The 19,399-nt window shown below is 39.2% G+C and overlaps 1 protein-coding gene across 3 annotated transcripts in view; it reads left to right on the top strand.

The window, feature by feature from the left end:
• The window catches only part of LOC101168573 (ephrin type-A receptor 3), a 90,997-nt gene that overhangs the window by 41,632 nt on the left and 29,966 nt on the right, over positions 1-19,399 (top strand). For all 3 annotated transcript variants that reach the window (XM_020710990.1, XM_020710989.1, XM_011486671.3), the window contains exons 6-10: positions 8,793-8,948; positions 11,775-12,110; positions 13,013-13,125; positions 15,723-15,885; positions 17,777-17,885. In XM_020710990.1, the coding sequence (XP_020566649.1) occupies positions 8,793-8,948; positions 11,775-12,110; positions 13,013-13,125; positions 15,723-15,885; positions 17,777-17,885 (877 nt within the window). The remainder of the gene's footprint in view (positions 1-8,792; positions 8,949-11,774; positions 12,111-13,012; positions 13,126-15,722; positions 15,886-17,776; positions 17,886-19,399) is intronic.

Genomic DNA, 19,399 nt, shown 5'->3' with positions numbered 1-19,399 from the left:
AAATCACAGCTATAAGCAAATAATGGAAGTGAGGTCATTTCTTATACTTCAAGGTATCACGGAAAGGACTGAAAACAATTATTTAGAATGTTAATTACATAGACATTTGAAAAAAGGCTACATGTTTTGTTTCCTTACCCAAAAGCACTAATGCTTATAACCATAAACTCAACCAAAGTTTTTTTTCCTAAACATCAGCGAGGGCTTCCATCTTCATTGAGAATCAGACGCGCCACGGCAGAATATCGTGCCATATCAGTTGTTTGCTTTTATTTTGTTTGACAAAGTAGGTAAATTAAAGACAACAAGAGTATGGCTTTCCACTTGACAGGTACCTCTGCGAAAAGAGTGTGACCGACAGCGTAAAGAGGGAAGGAGCTCTCTGTTCCTTCTCTGGCTGAGAGGATGAATTATTGAGAGTGATGAACTGAAAATAACGCTGGTGAAGAAAGGAGGTGCCTGCTCCTCCTGCACTCATGCCACTGGTCACGGGGCTGGCCCATATCGGCACGTTTACTCCATCGGTGTGTGTGTGTGAATGCGTTTCACTGTCTGCACGTAGAGACTGCTTAAGTGTATTTGTGAATATTTGCATACACACTTGATCTTTAGGTGTTTTCTTGATTTGCCCATTTGTGTTCTTGTACGGGAGACTTTTTCACTTTCCTCTGACTTCTCATCTTGATAGCTGCAGACAGAAGAATAAGTTATTCAGACTGTGAAGCAAACTCCCGACAGACTTCTATAGGCCTGTCATGTTCTCTCCCTCTTTTTCTTCCTTTTCCGTCTCTCTGTCCATCCTTTGTCCATGACCCCTTTCACACACACAGACATGCACCTGGTATCCATTTAATCTGTTTTTAGACTGCAAGACAATCAGATTCAAAATTAGTGAGCCATCAGTTTGGGTTACCACCAAAAAGTGTCTCTGTGTAGGCATGTGTTTATTGTAATTACACTGAAATTGAGTTTCCTTTTTCTTTTTTACCAGAGGGGTTTGTGTATGTGTGTGTGCCTGCCAGCTAGAGAGTAAATATTTGTGCAGGAGCTCTGGAGAAGGTCAGGGTCAAAGTATGACAGACAGCCTACTGGGAAATAAAGACACACATAGGAAGGCAGACTCACGTACCTGTGGCTCAACAAGGGATGGTGAGAAAAAGGGGGAAAAAAGGACACAAAGGACACAGACAAAAACATAAGTAAGATGGACAAGAGGCAAAACAGAACAATATGAACAACTAGAAGCAGAAAAAATAAATAAAGACAGATATAAAGTGATTAGAAGGAAGGGGAGCTTCATGCTTGCTGTTCCCCTTGGCCACTCTCAGTAATTGGCTGGCATCCAGGGTACAGAGAGTGGATCAGACAGCAGCCCGAGTGTACTCATGTGTTTCTTGCAGCAGACATCACAAACCATTTCATATTTGCTTTGACCTGGTGTGCATGCATGAGTGCGGGTCAGGAAACTCATAAGACTTCATAAACAAAATAAAGGTCAGTACCAAAGTACAGACTCAAGGCCATGCCTCTTGTGTTTCACTCACTCTAAACTTTTATTTTTCTTGAGAAAGTCTTTTCTACATCTCCTGAAGAACAAACTTTAAAATGTCTGATTTAGTTTCCTGCATGTTGTAAATCAATATTAATTGCATATCCTTCATTTATATATCCATTACAATATTGTTTTTGGTTGTTTAAGTCCAGAAAGGCTCCCACTCCTGTCATCCATTTTAAAAGTGTAACCAGTGGTCTTTTTAGCATGAATATATTGTTTTTGCAAAATGAAAAAACAAACAAACAAATTGTTGTTTTCTAGAATATAGTTTCTGTGGAGCAGCAGTAGTTCATTAGATATTTGCCTCTGGGTTTTGGGTGGTACTGTTGGCACAGAGCACGGTAAGCTTGACCATACTTCCCATCATCCATCTGTTTACATGCTCTCCTGGTAGCTAACAGCCCCTTACAACCCCAACATAGCATTAGCAACAAAATGGTGAGCAATATTAGAAATGATAAACCCTGAAAACGCCTCTGGTGCCAATGTTGATGAAATGCTGAATTCTGTTACTTCTTGCATCTTGAATGTTCTGGATGCCATTGCCCCTATGAAGGTTAAATTGAGAAAACATAGACAGAAAGCTCCCTGGAGGAACGATGATCTAGTCAGGGCACAGAAACAACAGTGCCGCAGAGCTGAGCGAAAGTGGCGCAAGTCAAAACTCCAGGTTCATTATGAAATGTATAAGGGGGAGTTGTACGCTTACAACCAGATCTTATGCAGAACAAGGGAAAGGTACTTCTCTGAAATCATTGGTAGTTGCAGCAGCAACTCTCGTGTCCTGTTCACAACAGTAAACAGATTAACTAACCCTCCAACCCAGCTACCAATAGAACTGGTTTGCACACCTAAATGTAATGAGTTTGCTGTGTTTTTTAATGACAAGGTTCAGGGCATTGAAAAAGCCATCAACTCCACAACACATATAACTATCGAACGGCCACCTACTCACTCTAAGCTGACTCACTTTGTACCTGTCACTGACCAAACTGTCCAAGAGACCATCACCCGTCTGAGCTCGTCTACATGCTGCCTTGATGTGTTACCCACTAGATTTCTAAAGTCTGTCCTGAACAGTGTGTTGCCATCAATTACTCAAATAGTTAACATGTCTCTTCAATCTGGAATATTTCCAGAGGCCTTAAAAACTGCAGTCGTTAAACCTCTCCCGAAGAAAAGCGGTCTTGATCCCACTGTACTGAATAATTACAGACCTATCTCTAATCTGCCATTTTTTAGGAAAAGTCCTTGAAAAAGTTGTCTACCAACAGCTCACTGATTTTCTCTTATCAAACAATACATTTTGATGTTTTCCAGTCAGGTTTTAGACCCCATCATAGCACAGAAACTGCTCTTATCAAGGTAACCAACGACATCCGCCTGAACACTGATGATGGCAAAGTCTCTGTCTTAATCCTGCTAGACCTGAGTGCTGCCTTTGATACTGTTGATCATGGGATCCTTTTGCACAGACTCCAAGACTGGGTTGGCATCTCTGGATCTGCCCTAAGTTGGCTCAAGTCTTATCTGGAAGACAGGAAATATTTTGTTGAAATTGGGAGTTGTGTCTCAGACCACATGGCCTTGACTTTTGGTGTGCCCCAGGGATCGATACTGGGACCCCTTCTGTTCAACCTCTACATGCCGCCACTAGGGCAGTTAATACGCAGTAATAACATATCTTATCACAACTATGCAGATGATACTCAGATCTATGTGTCACTGACAACAGGTGAATATGGATTCACTCAGCCACTGCCTCCAACAGATCAGTGCGTGGATGCAGAACAACTTTCTCCAGCTAAACTCAAACAAGACTGAAGTTATTATTTTTGGCCCACAGAAACAAAGAGAAAGTGTCAGCAGCTACCTTCATTCTCTGTCTCTTAAACCCTCAAATCAAGTCAGAAATCTAGGGGTAATCATGGACTCTGACCTGAACTTTAACAGCCATATCAAGTCAGTAACATCAGCGGCATTTTACCATCTGAAAAACATTGCCAAAATCAAAAACATAGTGTCAAAGCCAGACCTGGAGATACTTATTCATGCATTTGTCTCCAGTAGGTTAGACTACTGTAACGGCCTGCTCACCGGCCTCTCCAAACGAGCTGTAAAACAGCTTCAGTACATCCAGAATGCTGCTGCTCGAGTCCTGACCAGAACCAGGAAGTATGATCACATTAGTCCTGTGGTCAGGTCTCTGCACTGGCTCCCTGTACCTCAAAGAATAGACTTCAAAGCAGCTCTGCTTGTGTACAAGTCTCTCCATGGCCGAGCACCAAAGTACATCTCTGACATGTTAGTGCCATATAAACCATCTCGTACTCTGAGGACCTCAGGGGCCGGCCTCCTGTTGATTCCCAGAGTCAGAACTAAACATGGGGAATCAGCGTTTCAATATTCTGCAGCTAAAATCTGGAACAGCCTCCCTGAAGTCGTAAGACAGGCCTCTTCTGTGTTCATGTTCAAATCTAGACTTAAAACATTTCTGTTTAGCCGTGTATATGACTGAAAGGTCCTATCTGCACTTTTCTTTCCTTTCCTTCCTTTATCTTTAAATCAACTTTCAATTTTTTTTTTCTTTTCTTTTAAAGTAAATTTTACATTGATTATTTCTATGATGTATTGTGATTTTAATGCATTTTTCTTTTTTGTGAAGCACCTTGAATTACTTTGTGTACGAATTGTGCTATACAAATAAACTTGCCTTGCCTTGCCTTGCCTTGCCAATATTGAAGCAGACAGACAATGGTGCCAGATTGGATAGTTTCCCGTGCAAATTGGGCAGGTATTTACTCAAATTGTTGTTTTTTTTTGTCAAATCTGGGAACACCGCAAACAGACATACGCTGTTCTTCCATGAGCTCCGTGTGTAAATTCAAGCTCTTGACTGTACGTATTGAAGAAAACTGCAACGAAAGTTTTGAAAGTATTCGTCCGATTAGTGACGCTACTTCACCTTGGTAACGATACTACCAATACTCAGATCAATACGCCCACCCCTAATTTCTTTGTCTGCTCCTGATTCACAACCATTCGAATAAAGCAATACTCTGACATGCTATTTTAATCTTAATTTTTATATATATATATATATATATATATATATATATATATATATATATATATATATATATATATATATATATGTCCTCTATCATGAGAAACACAACAGAAAAACAAATAAAGACAATGTGATTAGAACAAAGGAAGAGTCAAAAACGCCAAAAACATGATTTTGGTCCAACTGAATATTTGAAAGTCCCTAAAATAACTCCGCTTCTTCTTGGACACAAGTCTGACATAATATATAGTCACACATTTTTTTCTTTTAAAAAGAAATGTAGGGATAAAAGTTTTGTGGAAGAAACTCTTTTGCATTTTGAGATGGTATTTGTGTTTTTTTCCCAAATTTTATGATTTATTACAATAATCCTTTTTGTTATGACCTTTAACTTTTACTGTACATAAACAGTTCTTTCATTTATCGATGAGAGAATTGACCACAGATGCACTCTGTATGAATTGATGTCACACAGATCATACCACTCTGTGCTTTGCAGAGCTAACTTGCTCTTGTGAAAACAGCTCAATGAGCAAATCTTGTCAAATGGTTTCTCTGCATGCATATATGTAGCATATAAGTTGGTGTATTTTCATTTAGGCATGTCCAAAGCTCATTTAGTATGATGTCAGTTGGACCAGAAGCATGTTTCACGGGCATGTACACAGAAGCATAAACACACTTTAAAACACACAAAGATGCGACCCCAGTGGCGGGGAAGGACGTCAGACTCAATCTTGTCAGGTTTATTCACTGACGCTTGATGTATCAATTTTTAAGTAGCTTGACTCAACTAACGCCTGCATGCAGAAACACACAAACAGCAACACGGACTGCTCTGTACTCCAGGGGTACTCCAAGGTTTCCATCTTAAAAAGCCTGTTGCCATAGTGACCATTATGGAGCTCATCTCCTGTTGGCCAGCAAGCTTTACACAGCGTCACTCTCTCCCAACTGAGCGCATGCATGCAAACTAACTATAACCCCCCACTGATCTACAAACACACACCCACTCAGCTCTCTGCCCTTTTTGCTAAAACCAGCAGGAAGCCAATATTTGACTTGAAGCAAGTCCTGCAGAAAAACGAGCGCTATACGGCCCTAAAATAGCAAAAATATGTAAAAAAAAAAAAAAAGAAGAATGAATTAAAGCACTTTAGCACTAAGTTGTCCCTGAATTGAGAGAGCCCTAAACACCTAGACGATAATTTCACCCGATAAAGTTAACCATCAAAGCTACAAGCTTCTGAGTTTTGGGAAAGTGTGCAGGTAAAACAAACAAAAGTATATACTAAAGACACTGCTGTTAAAAGTATTTGCTGACTTGTAACAAGTGAAATAGAAATGGAATCCAATCAGTTTATAGGTACTGGATTTTCCCAGAGGAAGAGGCTGGCATGCTCCCATTTCAGTCAGTGTGGTGACTGAGGGTGTGTCTGGAGTTGCAGCACTATATCATATCTAAGAGCTATCGATTGGCATAAAAACACTGATTCTCTCTGGTGACCAGATGAATAATTAATAAGACAATGTATCTGATGTTCCTTTTTTTTTACCACTTCTGTAAGAAAAAACAAGATTTTAACCTCTACCTTTGTGCAGATGTGTGACATAATGCACGTTGTGAGACTTTTACAGTGTTTTCTGTCTTATATCTTGATCTGAAGTATCTGTGTATGTGACCCGGCTCATCTTTTTGCCTCCTTGTTCCCTTTTCATGTGTATGGTGAATCATTAATCATGAGGGAACCAAGTCAAGTAACACACATCCCTTGGGACGGACACATGGAGTGGCTTTGGAACAAGAAGCGGGGGAAATGGGGTTTAAAGGAGGAGCAAAACTAGATTTAGAGTGAGGTGGAAGAGTAGAAGGGAAAATAGTAAATCAGGCAAAGTAGGTTTTGTTCATCTCCAAGCCACCTTTCTTGGGGAAAGTTTTTAATCAGGCAGTTGTACGTACTCCAGGTCTGGCATTGGGCACCCTGTCCGTCCTCTGGGAGCCTGGTCCTTTGTGCCTCTCTGGCTGCTCAGCCAGGGCTCTCCGGATGCTGGATCTCTAAAGAAAAGCTGTTTCCCCCCTCTTTAGCACAGCCAATAGGAGCGCACACACAAACACAGTCCACCCCAAAGCCTGGAAGCTGACATGAGGGAGGGAAGAACAGAAAACCCCAGAGAATTATCACTCCCCTTCTTTTTCTTCTTCATTCTTTTCTTTCTTTTTCTTTCACACCAGTATAGATACAACCTTTTTTCAATGTTCTCTTAGGTCTCCAGGGTATAGTACCAGTGGACTTTACACTCCTATGATGAATGATTTGCCTAAAAATACTCTGCTAGTACAGCATTCAGGTGGAGAACTTCATTCCACAGTGAGAAATCACATTACTTTTAAGCCAATTATCCATTCTGCTATCAGTGGGTTAGCAGCAGCATTGGATCTCTCCCTGCTTAAGAGCATGTGGGTGTGCATTTGCTACTGTGGTAATATACAGCTTTTCTGGGACAAGTGATGACGTGTAGCTTGATTAAATTTGTGACCTTCACCGGCAGCACAAGCAATCAGCAGGCATACACGCGTTCACGCACACTCAACACGCCCGTGGCACACAAACATGCAATCAACACCTGGTTGAATCTGTCGCATCATTGATCCATGCCCACACACACCGTGCATCTATCAAACTGCATTCCAGACACCCTCATTTTACTTACATAGGGTTTTGTGCTCTGGAACACTCTTTCCCCTCAAGGCAGAATAGACTTTCTTACAGGAATACACGACTCATGAATGTATAAATAAAATAATGTGCAATGTAAATTCCCAATGCCAAAGTGGAAAAGCCAGGAATCCCATCTTCCTGCTCAGGATGCAAAAGGGAAATCATTCAAGCCCCTGTGTATTTCAACTCCCATTGAGAAGGATCAGTATTTTCTCTCCCCATTTTTTTGACTCCATATAATGACTAATATGCAGCCACTGTTACAGCAACAGCAACAGTAACATAACGTTATGTCGACTATTACTGTGTCTGTCTGTGTATTTGTGTTTTTTCTTGTTTGTGAATAACTAATGCTTATATAAGAAGAGTGGGAGTCAATCTTCTGTTGCTCCCTGATGTTGCATGTACTCAACCACCCTGTGGTTCCACCAGCTTTCACCCTGATGTAATCCAATCTCACTCAGACCTAATGTCACAATATATTAGATCAAACTTTGTTTTCCTGCTCTGTGCCATGGGTGTTACATGGCACATCGTAGTGTTTGCTTATATGAATCTTTCATCTGTTTTTTTCCTATGTTGACATTGACGTCCTTTATAGAAGATTAAAAGATAAATGAAATGAATTTGAACTGTATATCTTATTGTTTATTTTACCTTGTGCTACACCTCTCACTTTTAGCATCATCTATGTCACTTAACATCCTTTAAACAACATAGAGACAAGAGTATGTCAGTTTTGAAATATTAATAAAAATAATCTATACAATGTTTCTGAATGACAAAGTCTGATCTCATTTTTACATTTCTGACCCAATTTCATTTTTTTTAACCTCCAATGAGCCAAGGTACACTTCTTCCTTGATAAAAATCCCGAATTAAAAATGTAAAAAAAAAGAGCAAAATATTATTGATATTAGTAAAATACAGTCAATATCATCAAAGGGTCCTGAATAACAATAACATTAACTAAAAAAAAGTATTTATCGCATTTCATAATTAATACTCAGCTTAAAACCTGGGCGTGTTTGGATGAATACAAAGTTGATATTCTTGCAATGGTAATGTTTCCACTAATAGGTCAAATTAAATAATTTTCTTTGTATCTGATGATCTGACACTGCTCACTGTAACACTGTCATTGAACAAAATACCTTACCAGGGAACACAAATTTGCGCAACATCCCTACATAATTTTTCCCTTTTGGCGTATTAACCCAGTTCAAAGTAGACTAAATGATCATAAAGCAGTTTCAGTCATTTTATTCTGAGCCTTCATCACAGTCAAACATTTCAAATTTATTTCAAGTGTTGCTGGAGTTGTGACAGCCACAGTAATTTTAATACTTTTTGTTTTTCACTTTTGTCTTTTATGGTAATAAAAACTGGCAATGTATGATGGGATTTAATGATGGCGACGTCATCTAATTTTTCTTTTATATTCCAGCATGCCGACCTGGAACCTACAAAGCTTCTGCCACAGATGCCTTCTGCACCAAATGTCCTCCCCACAGCTCGTCCCCGCAAGAACAAGCCGATGAATGCATATGTGAGAAAGGCTTCTACCGCGCCGAGTCGGACCCACGCTCAATGGCTTGCACTCGTAAGTAAAATAAATAAATAAATACTCAAACATTTCCCTTACATGTGCACCTCTTAACATTCATCACCTTCATAACTCTGTTTACCTTATCAAATAATTGGAATTTATATTTTCATGCTGCTTAATAACCTGCTTATGTTGCATTTAATTACTGTTCATTAAACACTACACGGAAGCCCTCCTTTTATTAATAGTTTTTATTGCCATACACTTTGTTCCTCCACTGTGGTTCGCTCAGTCCTCATATTCATCAACTGCTATTAGTTATGTGGTTACGATCAATGGATATCTCAGCTGAGACAGAAGTGCACACTGTAGAAAGTTTGGGAAATTTTAGATTCTTTTCTTTTGCATCCCACAAGCTGAAACACAAACTAATGAAGATGAAAAAAGATGGACAATTTGGGAGAGAAACAAAGAGATAAGCTTAGATAGGAGAAAGGGTGTGGAGGTGGGACAGAACATGGCAGGATGATAGAGAAACATCGTGGAATATACACACAGATAAGTACTCACACACATACCCAAACCCATTATCAGGTTATGGTAGATTACACTCATTAATCGTTGCAGCAGGTGAGATGTGACAGGTGTTATCAGCTGGAAATGAGTAACGGTTTGTTCAAATATGCATGTGCTCGCGTGCAGACTCACACTTGCACTCTCCAGAGCTGGAAAAGTATGCACCGCAGAGAATTGAGGAGGGAATATGACAAAATAAGGAAAAGAGGTGAAATAGTCAGTCATGGAGTCACAGGAAATGACAGTAAAGAGCTGGGCAAAGAATGAAGCAGTGGTGGAAATGGTGGTCTTTTCGAGTCGTATAGTCTAGGTGTCATAAAGGGCTAATCAGTGACAGAGGTGCTGATGGACAGTTCAGTGTTGCTGAGGGGAGTGGGGAGATGGAAAAAAAGAAATAGAATTAACAGCAAAGCCTTTTGGCAGATTTATAACTGACAGCCTCAATTATGCCCAGCATGCCCTCCATCCCCTTTGCTCTGATGCCCCCATCCTTCTTGAACCTCAGAGACGCTCTCTGCTGGGAAGACTAATCAGAAAAGTCTCAGGCTCTGCCAGTGGCCCCCTGGGGCTCACCTCTTTTCCCGGACCTGATGAGATGTCAAGTGAAATGGGCATCTACTGCAATATTCCCGTATGGTTGAGAAACCTGCATCATGCTGTGCAGTGAGCAACCATAACCTGTGATTTCTACATCATGCAGCATAAATGGCATTTCATGCAGGGCAAGATGTTTTTCTCACTTTGGTTTTTGAGCCCTATTGGTAAACAGATTTGACAAAGTTAGCTACCATCACAGAGTTAGCAAATGCAACACATTTCAGGAGCTCTTTCTGAGCAGAAATGAAGAAGATGAGAGCATGTCTATGCTAATGCTGCAGGTCAGTCAATAGGTGGTATTTATAAACCTTTAGATGTTTTTACTTATTTAACTGCATAAAAATGTAAGTCACGTTTGGTGAATTATTACCTGCATCAATAACTCATTATAACTAAGTATCACAAGAACAAATCAATGAATGGATGGATGGATGGTCTAAGGGCAGGGATGCCAGTTTAGTTTAGTCTGCTTAGTTAAAGTTTAGTATTATCCTATTGAATTCTATGCATTTATGATCCTTTTTGATTGAATGTTTACCTTACAGTATGGAGCCCCTTTTTTGTGAATTTTGGCTATACAAATAAAATTGAATTGATGGATGGAGGGATATGTATTTTTTGCTTAAACATGTATGCAAACTCATCACACTTGATTTAAAACAAGATATCAGCATTCGACTAAATTGGAGATTAATTTTCCTTTCAACAATTTAGCAAACACAACATGGAAATTACAACAGAAAGAAAGACATCTTACATTCCATCGAAACAACACACACTGTCAGAAAAAAAGAAGCCATGATATGTACTGGATCTTTCCTGTTCTTTATTAAACCTTATACATGTTTTTTTCTGGCATTGGAATTTCCTCAGAAGCTTATACTTGTCTGTAATTGCATCTGGCACTGCTTCCATTTTTTCAAATGCATCCATATTTTATGCTTAAAGGTATTTCCTGAGAATAAACAGGACACTAAAGACTAAAATACAATTTGAGATAAACTGTTCTTTTTTGTCATAACTTTGACTTTTTTAGGTTGGCCTCTCAGTCAAATCCAGAATAGTGCACTGTCACTTGTAAAACTTTTAATGACCAAGCTTTGTGCTGCGCTACACATCTCTAGCTTCTATTTTCCCATCATAACAGTGAAGATCTGCCACCTTGACCAAGATGAAATCATCACAGAGAGACAAGAGAAGTAAACCTGCGACTAATGGCGTTTACCTTGTTACTTTGTTCCTGATGGTTCTATTTTTCTTCCTCAAATACTCCACAAGTCCAAAAAGAATAGCTAGTAATACAATGCCTAAAGTGGTGATTGTAAAAGCTGCTTAATCATCAGCGTACTTGGTTTTTCCTTGACATTTATTATAGGTCATCTGAGAGTATGTTTAATTGATACCAATTGTGTTTCAATGTGGAACATGTTCTTTCTTCTTTTTGATTTTGATTTTATTTGGCTCTTGGTAGAAAATACAGTGCTGGAATGATTGTCTTAACATGTTTTTTCTTCAAGGGTAATAGAGAAAAGCTCACAGAAACCCTCCTCACATTCACTACATTCAATTCTTAGCAGAGTGAATGAAACCCCTTTCTCAGAACATATAAAATGGTTTCACAGCCATTCTCTCTATTTGGTTGTAGATACAAAGAAAATTATATGTGTGAAGGTGCAGAGGAAAATCAATACCTTCATCTTCTTTCAGGTCCTCCTTCTGCCCCAGAGAATCCCATCTCAACAGCGAACGAGACCTGTGTCACCTTGGAGTGGTCCTCGCCTCGAGATACAGGAGGCAGAGGAGATATCACTTACAGCATCCAGTGCAAGAAGTGTTTTGGAGAGGCCAAGAAGTGTACACCATGCGGCAGTAGTGTTCATTTTGTTCCTAGACAGTTTGGTCTGTCGTCAAACACAGTGTTGATCACCGAATTGCAACCGGACTCCACCTACAGCTTTATCATTGAGAGCCAAAACGGCGTGTCGGACTTAAGTCCCATACCAAGAGGGACTGTTGTGATAAACGTCACAACGTCGCAGACAGGTGACACAAATTTATATCAACTTTTTTAACCAGTTGCATATTTTTGCACTCCACATTAAACTTAAGGGGGCCAACAGCTTAAAAAAAAAAAAGATTTTGAAGAATTCCTCTAAAATCTTCCAGGGAGAAGACATGATTCTTAGTTTAAACGATTTTTTTTTTCCAACGTAAAACTGATTGAAGCGCAGTATTGAGTTCTCTCATGAGAACTTCAGCGTTGCTGCTGTGAGGCGTTACACAGATACCACAAAGTGACACCTCTGCACCCCTGCCGGATAATCATATGTGCATCTGTCACAGTGTGGGACTGTGGGGAATTTGTGAAAGAGAGGTGTGTGTGACAGGGTGCCGATGACTAATAGGCCTCATCCTACAGATGTTTGTGTCATATCTGGCAGTGAAAGGGGTGTTGGAGGTTGTTAACCTCATTAAGATCTGTACATGTTATTCACAACCACAGTGTTTCCACACCCATGCACATGCACACACACTCACACAAATAAGGTTTTATTACCATGCAAACACCAGACGCAGTAGCAAACACGCGGAATCAGCATGTGTTCCAGGGGGTACTGTGGCACAGGAAGTCGCAGGTTTCTCGTTGTTCAACACTGAGAAAGCAGAAGGGTCACACTGATGACACAGATACATGGTAGAATCTGGTTGGCATGTGTACTGTATGTCACACCTTACATGCTGGATAATTAGCAAAATTACATCACCCGCACCTTGCAATGTGGGTGTAAGGACTATAGCAGTGCAAACATGCATCTAAATTCTTTCCTTTTGCCTCTTTTGCTTTCAGGTCTTTGTCTCCTGCTTTTTCTAAACTTTAAGAAGACGCGCCTTGTCTTTGTTGCTCACACAGATCCCCCCTTTGTTCTTTTTCTTTTTTTTTGTAGTCAGTGTTGTGTTGAAGGAAAGGCGGAGCAAGGACAGCGTGACTTTGGCCTGGCAGGGTCCGGAGAGACCAAACGGAGCAATAGTGGAGTATGAGGTCATTTATTATGAGAAGGTGAGAGTCACATTCATTTTCAAGAAAGCCACTCAACATCATTTATTTAGTTAGTTAGTTGAGTTGACTGACTGTGTATAGTGCCACAGCAACATGCTTAGAAAATAATTATTATAAAGAAATTCAGAGATTGAGAAAAAAAATGTGTTGCAATAGATAGCAAAGGTTTTTCTGAAGGTGCATAAGAAAAAGTTTCCAAAGTAAATTAAAGGGAAACGATAAAAAATGTGGATGATGGATGCGACGCACTAGTTTGTATTTGATTTGAATCTCGTTTTTCAGAGCTGTTGCTCATCTTGACTAAACATGACTTTACAAATCCCACATTTTCTGAAAATAGATGAACAAAATATTACTTTAATTGGTCAAATGTAGCGACAACAGTAAAATAAAGTTTTGTCCTACAAGGAATTTCAGTCGTACAGTTGGACTTTAATCAGGATTAAATATGAGGGTTTCTGCTTAACGAGGAACTTATAGGTTACTCTGTATAATGAACTCTAATTTAGAAGTCAATAGATTGATCTAAAATATTGATTTTTATCAAAAGAATGAATGTTTTTTTGACATAATAAAAAAAAGTTATAAAAGGCTTCCTATCACTGCTATATGTAGAAATATTCGTAAAGAATAATAAAATAATAGACAGCCATGCACACTAGTGCCAACCTTTAACCATCAGGAGCATATTAGAATCTGGTTTGCGAGGACAGGCAAGTGGGCAAAGCGGGAACCGAGCTTGTGATCTTCTGATCAGTGGTCGACCGCTCTACCTCTGCACTATGGCCACCCTGTGGTGTAGAGGTAGACAGCTGATAAAAGCCTTAAAAGAGAATTTAAAGAAGAAACTAAGCTGTTCTATTGTCTTATATCACTCAAAAAACGTTCACTTTGAATGAACATAAAAAAATTATGGAAAGGATTTCCACATGATTAGATTGCGTTACTTGAACAAAAATGAATCATGTTGGTCCTACTTAATTTATTTAGGTTGGCTCAACTTAATGTATTTAGGTTCAAACTAATAAATTTAAGTTGATTCAATTTAAATAGAGCAGTTGCACCCAACTTTAAATTGATATTGTTGCTCACTCTAAAAAGAAAAAAGTTGATCCAATTTAATTGAATCACTTCAATTGGTCACACCTAAGTAAATTAAGTTTATTTAACTTGAATTTCTATTTATTTCTTTAATTTTATTTATTCATCTGTAATTGATATGTTGTTCCAAAGTTACAACCAATGGGTCTTTTAATTTTCACATCAAAGACATGAATTACCCAGCAAGGTCCCACATCACAAGACAGGAGCTCAATTACCGCGAACTCTGTGTTAAGTATTGGAACATTAACAGTTTGCCACACAAGGGGGTTTGGTCTTCATCCTCTACCAAACTTTAACTCATGGTGCAAAAAAAATAAACATAACAGTTTAAATCACTAGTTAAAACAGAGTAAAACAGCTAGACAATAAAACCCATGGACAAAAACTCACACTTAGACCCCAATCTGCCCAGATAGACAAAGAAAATGGTATCCCACAATTCCTTGCGATTACTAATGCATCCAATTTAATGGTATCATGTTGGATCAACATGATTGAAATTAGTAACTTTTAAATGGATTATTTTTATGTACAATCGACATGATTCATTCACGTAAGATTTACAAACATAAAATTTTCTGGTTGAAATGACAAGTTACTTTCTTGTTAACTTAATTGGCTGGTAATTTCCTTTTTTTGAGTGTAGAAGACAATAGTGACAAAAGTTATTTTATAAAGTACTTGTCTCAAAGTTATATAAAATGTCTTAGTTGACTCTTGTTATGCCAAAGACTGTGTTTTTCTAAAATCATCAATGTAAACAATTCTTTTAAGGAAACAGTAAACCGTCTGAGGAACCAGTTAACAGCTTCCCTCTACTTTGCTGCTTCCTTTTTCTCTCGTGCTCCATCTACATTCTGGCAGGAAATGTGTTTAGCCTTAGGGCACGTCTCTAATGACTTGTTCATCACAAACATGTCTCTATCTTTCTGTTTCCTCTGCCTTATTCCTCACATCTCCGCTGCTGCTCACATCAAGCTAATTAAGCACACATCTGTTGAACAAACCTTGTAAAACACAGCCAAGGTGATGAAATTAAACTCGCGCATGTGTGAGTGTTCTAACAGCAAAATGGCATTAATCCGCCTCGTCTGTGTCTTCCATTAGGTAAGGCATCCACCTGTCTGCAGGGAATCCGCTTACTGATAAACTCACCTATTCAGAATTCATACTGCAATGCATGTTTGCACATAAATCCATGAGGCTGCTGATTTTTACGCAGCACAGTGGGTTTGGTAACCACATATTGTCCCAGAGTGTAGAAAATGCAAGATATGTGACATGACAGATGCTCATGTATAAACACAACCAAATGGTCCAGTGATGAACAAATCTAAAATAGCGAGGCGTCTTTGGCCTCAGGAGAAATTAAATTTTCTGGTATTTCTATCTGTCTTGATAAATTAACTCTGCATAAAAAAAAAAATCTCCATTTCTTTGTCTGATAATTAATGTTATTCTCCTAACATTGACTTTTTCTGACTTCACCCCAGAACCAGCGGGAGCAGAACTATACAGTTTTGAAGACTCGCTCCAACATGATGACGGTGGATGGGCTAAAACCCGGGACCACCTATGTCTTCAGGGTCAGAGCTCGAACTGATGGAGGTTATGGGAGCTACGGTGGAGAAATTGAGCTGGAAACCAGCCACGAAGGTGAAGAATAATTATTTGACCGACACAAATTGGTCATTTCCTTTTTCACTTGTTTTTCCTCATCTGTGAACTCATTCAATCTTTTTTTTGTACTATTTTCCTGAGGTTTTTAGCTGGAAATTGACATTACAGGCGAGGTTGAACTCACAATTCATTTATTGCTGTAAACAGTGTTTATCAAAGGAAAAAGTGCAAGTCAAAATAAGACAAAGAAGAATAAAAAAAGGGAAGTTGTCTTATATTACCCGGGCTACAAGCAAATGTATTCCTCCCACATTGGTATCCCACACAGAAGCTTTTGCAGTTCTGCTGTCAGACAGAGGCACCCTGTCAGCTTCACAGGTTGTCGTCGGTGCATCTGAATCGGAGGCTTCAAAGTATCTAGGAAAACTTGTCAGGTAAAACGATGACAACTCAGTTTGTCGAAGCAAGAGAAGATGGTTCATCCCTGGATTGGAGATCTCAATCCATACAGAGGACTGGAATGACATTTGATGCATAAAAATATCTTTTTTCCCCTCTAAAGTCCCACTCCGATCATCTTTTGATCTAATGTCAAAGTGTTTCCGGTGATCTTTTAATTACTCTGTTGGCACAGAGTAAGCCCATCCCCATTTCCCATCATCCATCTGTATACATGATTTCCCGCTAGCAGGGAACAGGGTTGCACCAGTAACCCCTTTAACAACAAAAATGGAGAGCAATGTTAGAACTATCCAGCTGTACAGTTTTGAGCCAGATGTCAGCTAAGACAAGGAAAACAAAGATGTACATGGATCTATTTGTCTGCAAGTAGATGCATCTTAATTAAGTGGAGCAGGGAGCTAGTAGCCTGCCGATTGTAACTTTTTCCAATGCCATTTTTGCTTCTGATTTACAAAAACTCGAATAAAGAAATATTCAGAAATGCAATTTTAAGCTCAATTTTCTTCTTACATGTCCTCCACTCTCAGAAAAATGCCACAAGAACAAGTTAAAAACGCCAAAAATATGATTTTCATTCTCTAAGTATAGTTAGCACATGCACTGAGGACAGGTAGCCATTGTGTAAATTTCAAGTTTCCTAAAATAAAAATGCACACCACTTTTGTCAGAGCTCCTTGCTTTCAAAGCATCTTATTTAGCTCAAGAAACTGCACACATTGAATTCAATTAATCCTTGATGAGAGAATCGCTGCTTCCATCCGATTGTAAATCCCATCAAGGCAAGCAAATCCAAAAGATGGTATTGATTGTAAAAGAAAGCTGAGTAGGTGTGTGCCGCCCACAGCAATAGAAAATCAATGCTCGTCTTGGCTTGAGACTGTCTATTAATATGCTTCATCAACACAAGCTCTCACCTACACAATCATACATACAATCCCAAGGAAGAGACTCAGCTAAGCCACGGAAATGCTGGATTTGTTTTGAGTAATGGCTTGATTGGTGTGGTCGAGGAATCGATGCATCTTTGCAGAAAGTTCTTGGAGGTATCCTTATTATGTGCAGTGTTAACATATCCATTTGGACAGCGCGCCCAAATGGGACTGGTTGTCACGTCCTTTTTTCATACCTTCATCAGCGATGCAGAGCGGGAGAGCGCTTTTCATCAAGAGCCTTACTTGCTATTCCATCCGCCTCCTCTGCTCTCTTGTACTGGTTTGCTGCTCTCTATTTTCCACTTCTTCAGCCTCCGTCTTTTATCTCTTTTCTATTGCAATCATATTTCATGCTCTCTCCATCCTTCTCAGTGCCACTTTGCTGTCTCACTTGCCGTCTCTTTAACTTCCAGCATCCCTTAATCTTTCCTCTTGTCACTTTCCTCCTGACAAAATCTTCTTGGAGTGGTTTCCATTTTCGTTTGTGTTTGCTTAAATAAATAAAAATAAATGTTCGGTTTTCCTGCTTCCAGATGTCTTGGCCATTGGGGATCCAAACCAGTCGACCATTTTGGTTGTGTCCATCACTGGGGGGATTGTTGTCTTTGTCTTTCTGGTGACCTGCTTTGTTGTCAGCAGCAGGTAAGGTCAAAACAACATCTCATTAGTAAAGTGATTTATTCCATAAACATGTTTTATTGTTTATTTTTCCCATGCAAAAATGTTCTAAAAAGAGCAAACATGATCGGTTTTGTGTTGACATGTTCCCTTTTTCTGTTTTGATTTTTTAATTCAATACACAAAAGTTATGTATTATATAAACTATCTAGATAATTTGAATTGTCTGAATTATGTTTTTTAGGGGCCAAAAACAATGTAAGAATTCAAAACATATGGGTCTAAATTGGTTTTAATTTTGTAAAAATATAAGGAAAGCCATTGTTTTTTTAAACTGAAGACATTTTCAAATTTAATACAGACTTTTTAAGAAAAGCTTTTAATCTAAATTCCAGGCTCTTCTGTTTTGCCCTACAAAGTCTTTAAAAAAGTAAATAAACAGACTGTACTTTGAGTCTAACTAAGTTTGTGCTTCAATCTGCCATTAGCAGGAGGATAATAATTTGGTTTTACATATCAGAAAAAACGTAAGTCTGCCTTTAAATGTCTGTTTTTCTAAGTGATAAAATAGTGCCAAATGTTAATATGCCTGCTAAAGTCAGACTAAAGGTCACGTCGCCTTAAATGTAAAAAAGGGTGCACTTTTTTGGTCACATTCTTTGAAGGTGAGACAGTTACGAATGTTCTCTCTCAGTGAAGGCTAAAGATGAGGAGAGGAGGAGATAAAAGGAAGACAGGAAAATAGAAAAAGAACAGCGATCGGCGAGAAGATGAAAGCGCGTGAGTGAGGAGAAGGCTCTTTAGAGAGGAAGAAATGGATAAGAGGAGGAAAAGGGATGACAAGCATTTGTGATTTACTCTGCCTGTAACCTAATGTTTATCCTCCACAAGTTTTAACTAGATTATCCACATTTTAGGGACTGCACACACATGCAGGCAAACATGCACATTCTTAGGCACACTCACTGAAAACATTAGTATTGATTCAGGTGATTGCTTATCAGGCTGAGTGCTCTATTCACTATTGACTAGCTGGGATGTAATCAGCAGATACACACACACACACCCTCCAGCAGGTGAACAGGAGCACATCAACATGTTTTTAATCAGAGGGGGATTATGAGGTTGTCCACCTACAAAGAAAAACAACCTGTTAAACATTCTGTCTTATGAACACACTTGATGACACAAACGCACACTTATCTAATCAGGTTTCACAGACTGGGGAGGTGTTAACTAGGTTTTACGGAGGGGGTCGATGCACAACCATCAATTTCAGGTCACCGCCTCTTCCTGTCTCTTGGAGGCTATGAGGAGGAGGAGGAGAACGGCTTTCTATTAAACTGCGTATTTCAGAAAATGCATATGCGAGTTCAGGTGTGTGACCGGGGAATGTGGCGGGGATCAAAGCCACGTCAAGAGAGCGCTAGAGGACAATTGCTCTATAAACATATAGGATTGAGTGACTTCAGCAGGGGATGTGGGGTGGGCGTTACTTCAGAAGAGTGTTGATGCCACTAGAGAGGCACATTTTTAGA

Source organism: Oryzias latipes, chromosome 17, assembly GCF_002234675.1.
Source record: "Oryzias latipes chromosome 17, ASM223467v1".
Taxonomy (NCBI): Eukaryota; Metazoa; Chordata; class Actinopteri; order Beloniformes; family Adrianichthyidae; genus Oryzias; species Oryzias latipes.
The sequence above is the reverse complement of the archived record's forward strand: the minus strand, read 5'-3'. Positions and strand labels throughout refer to the sequence as shown.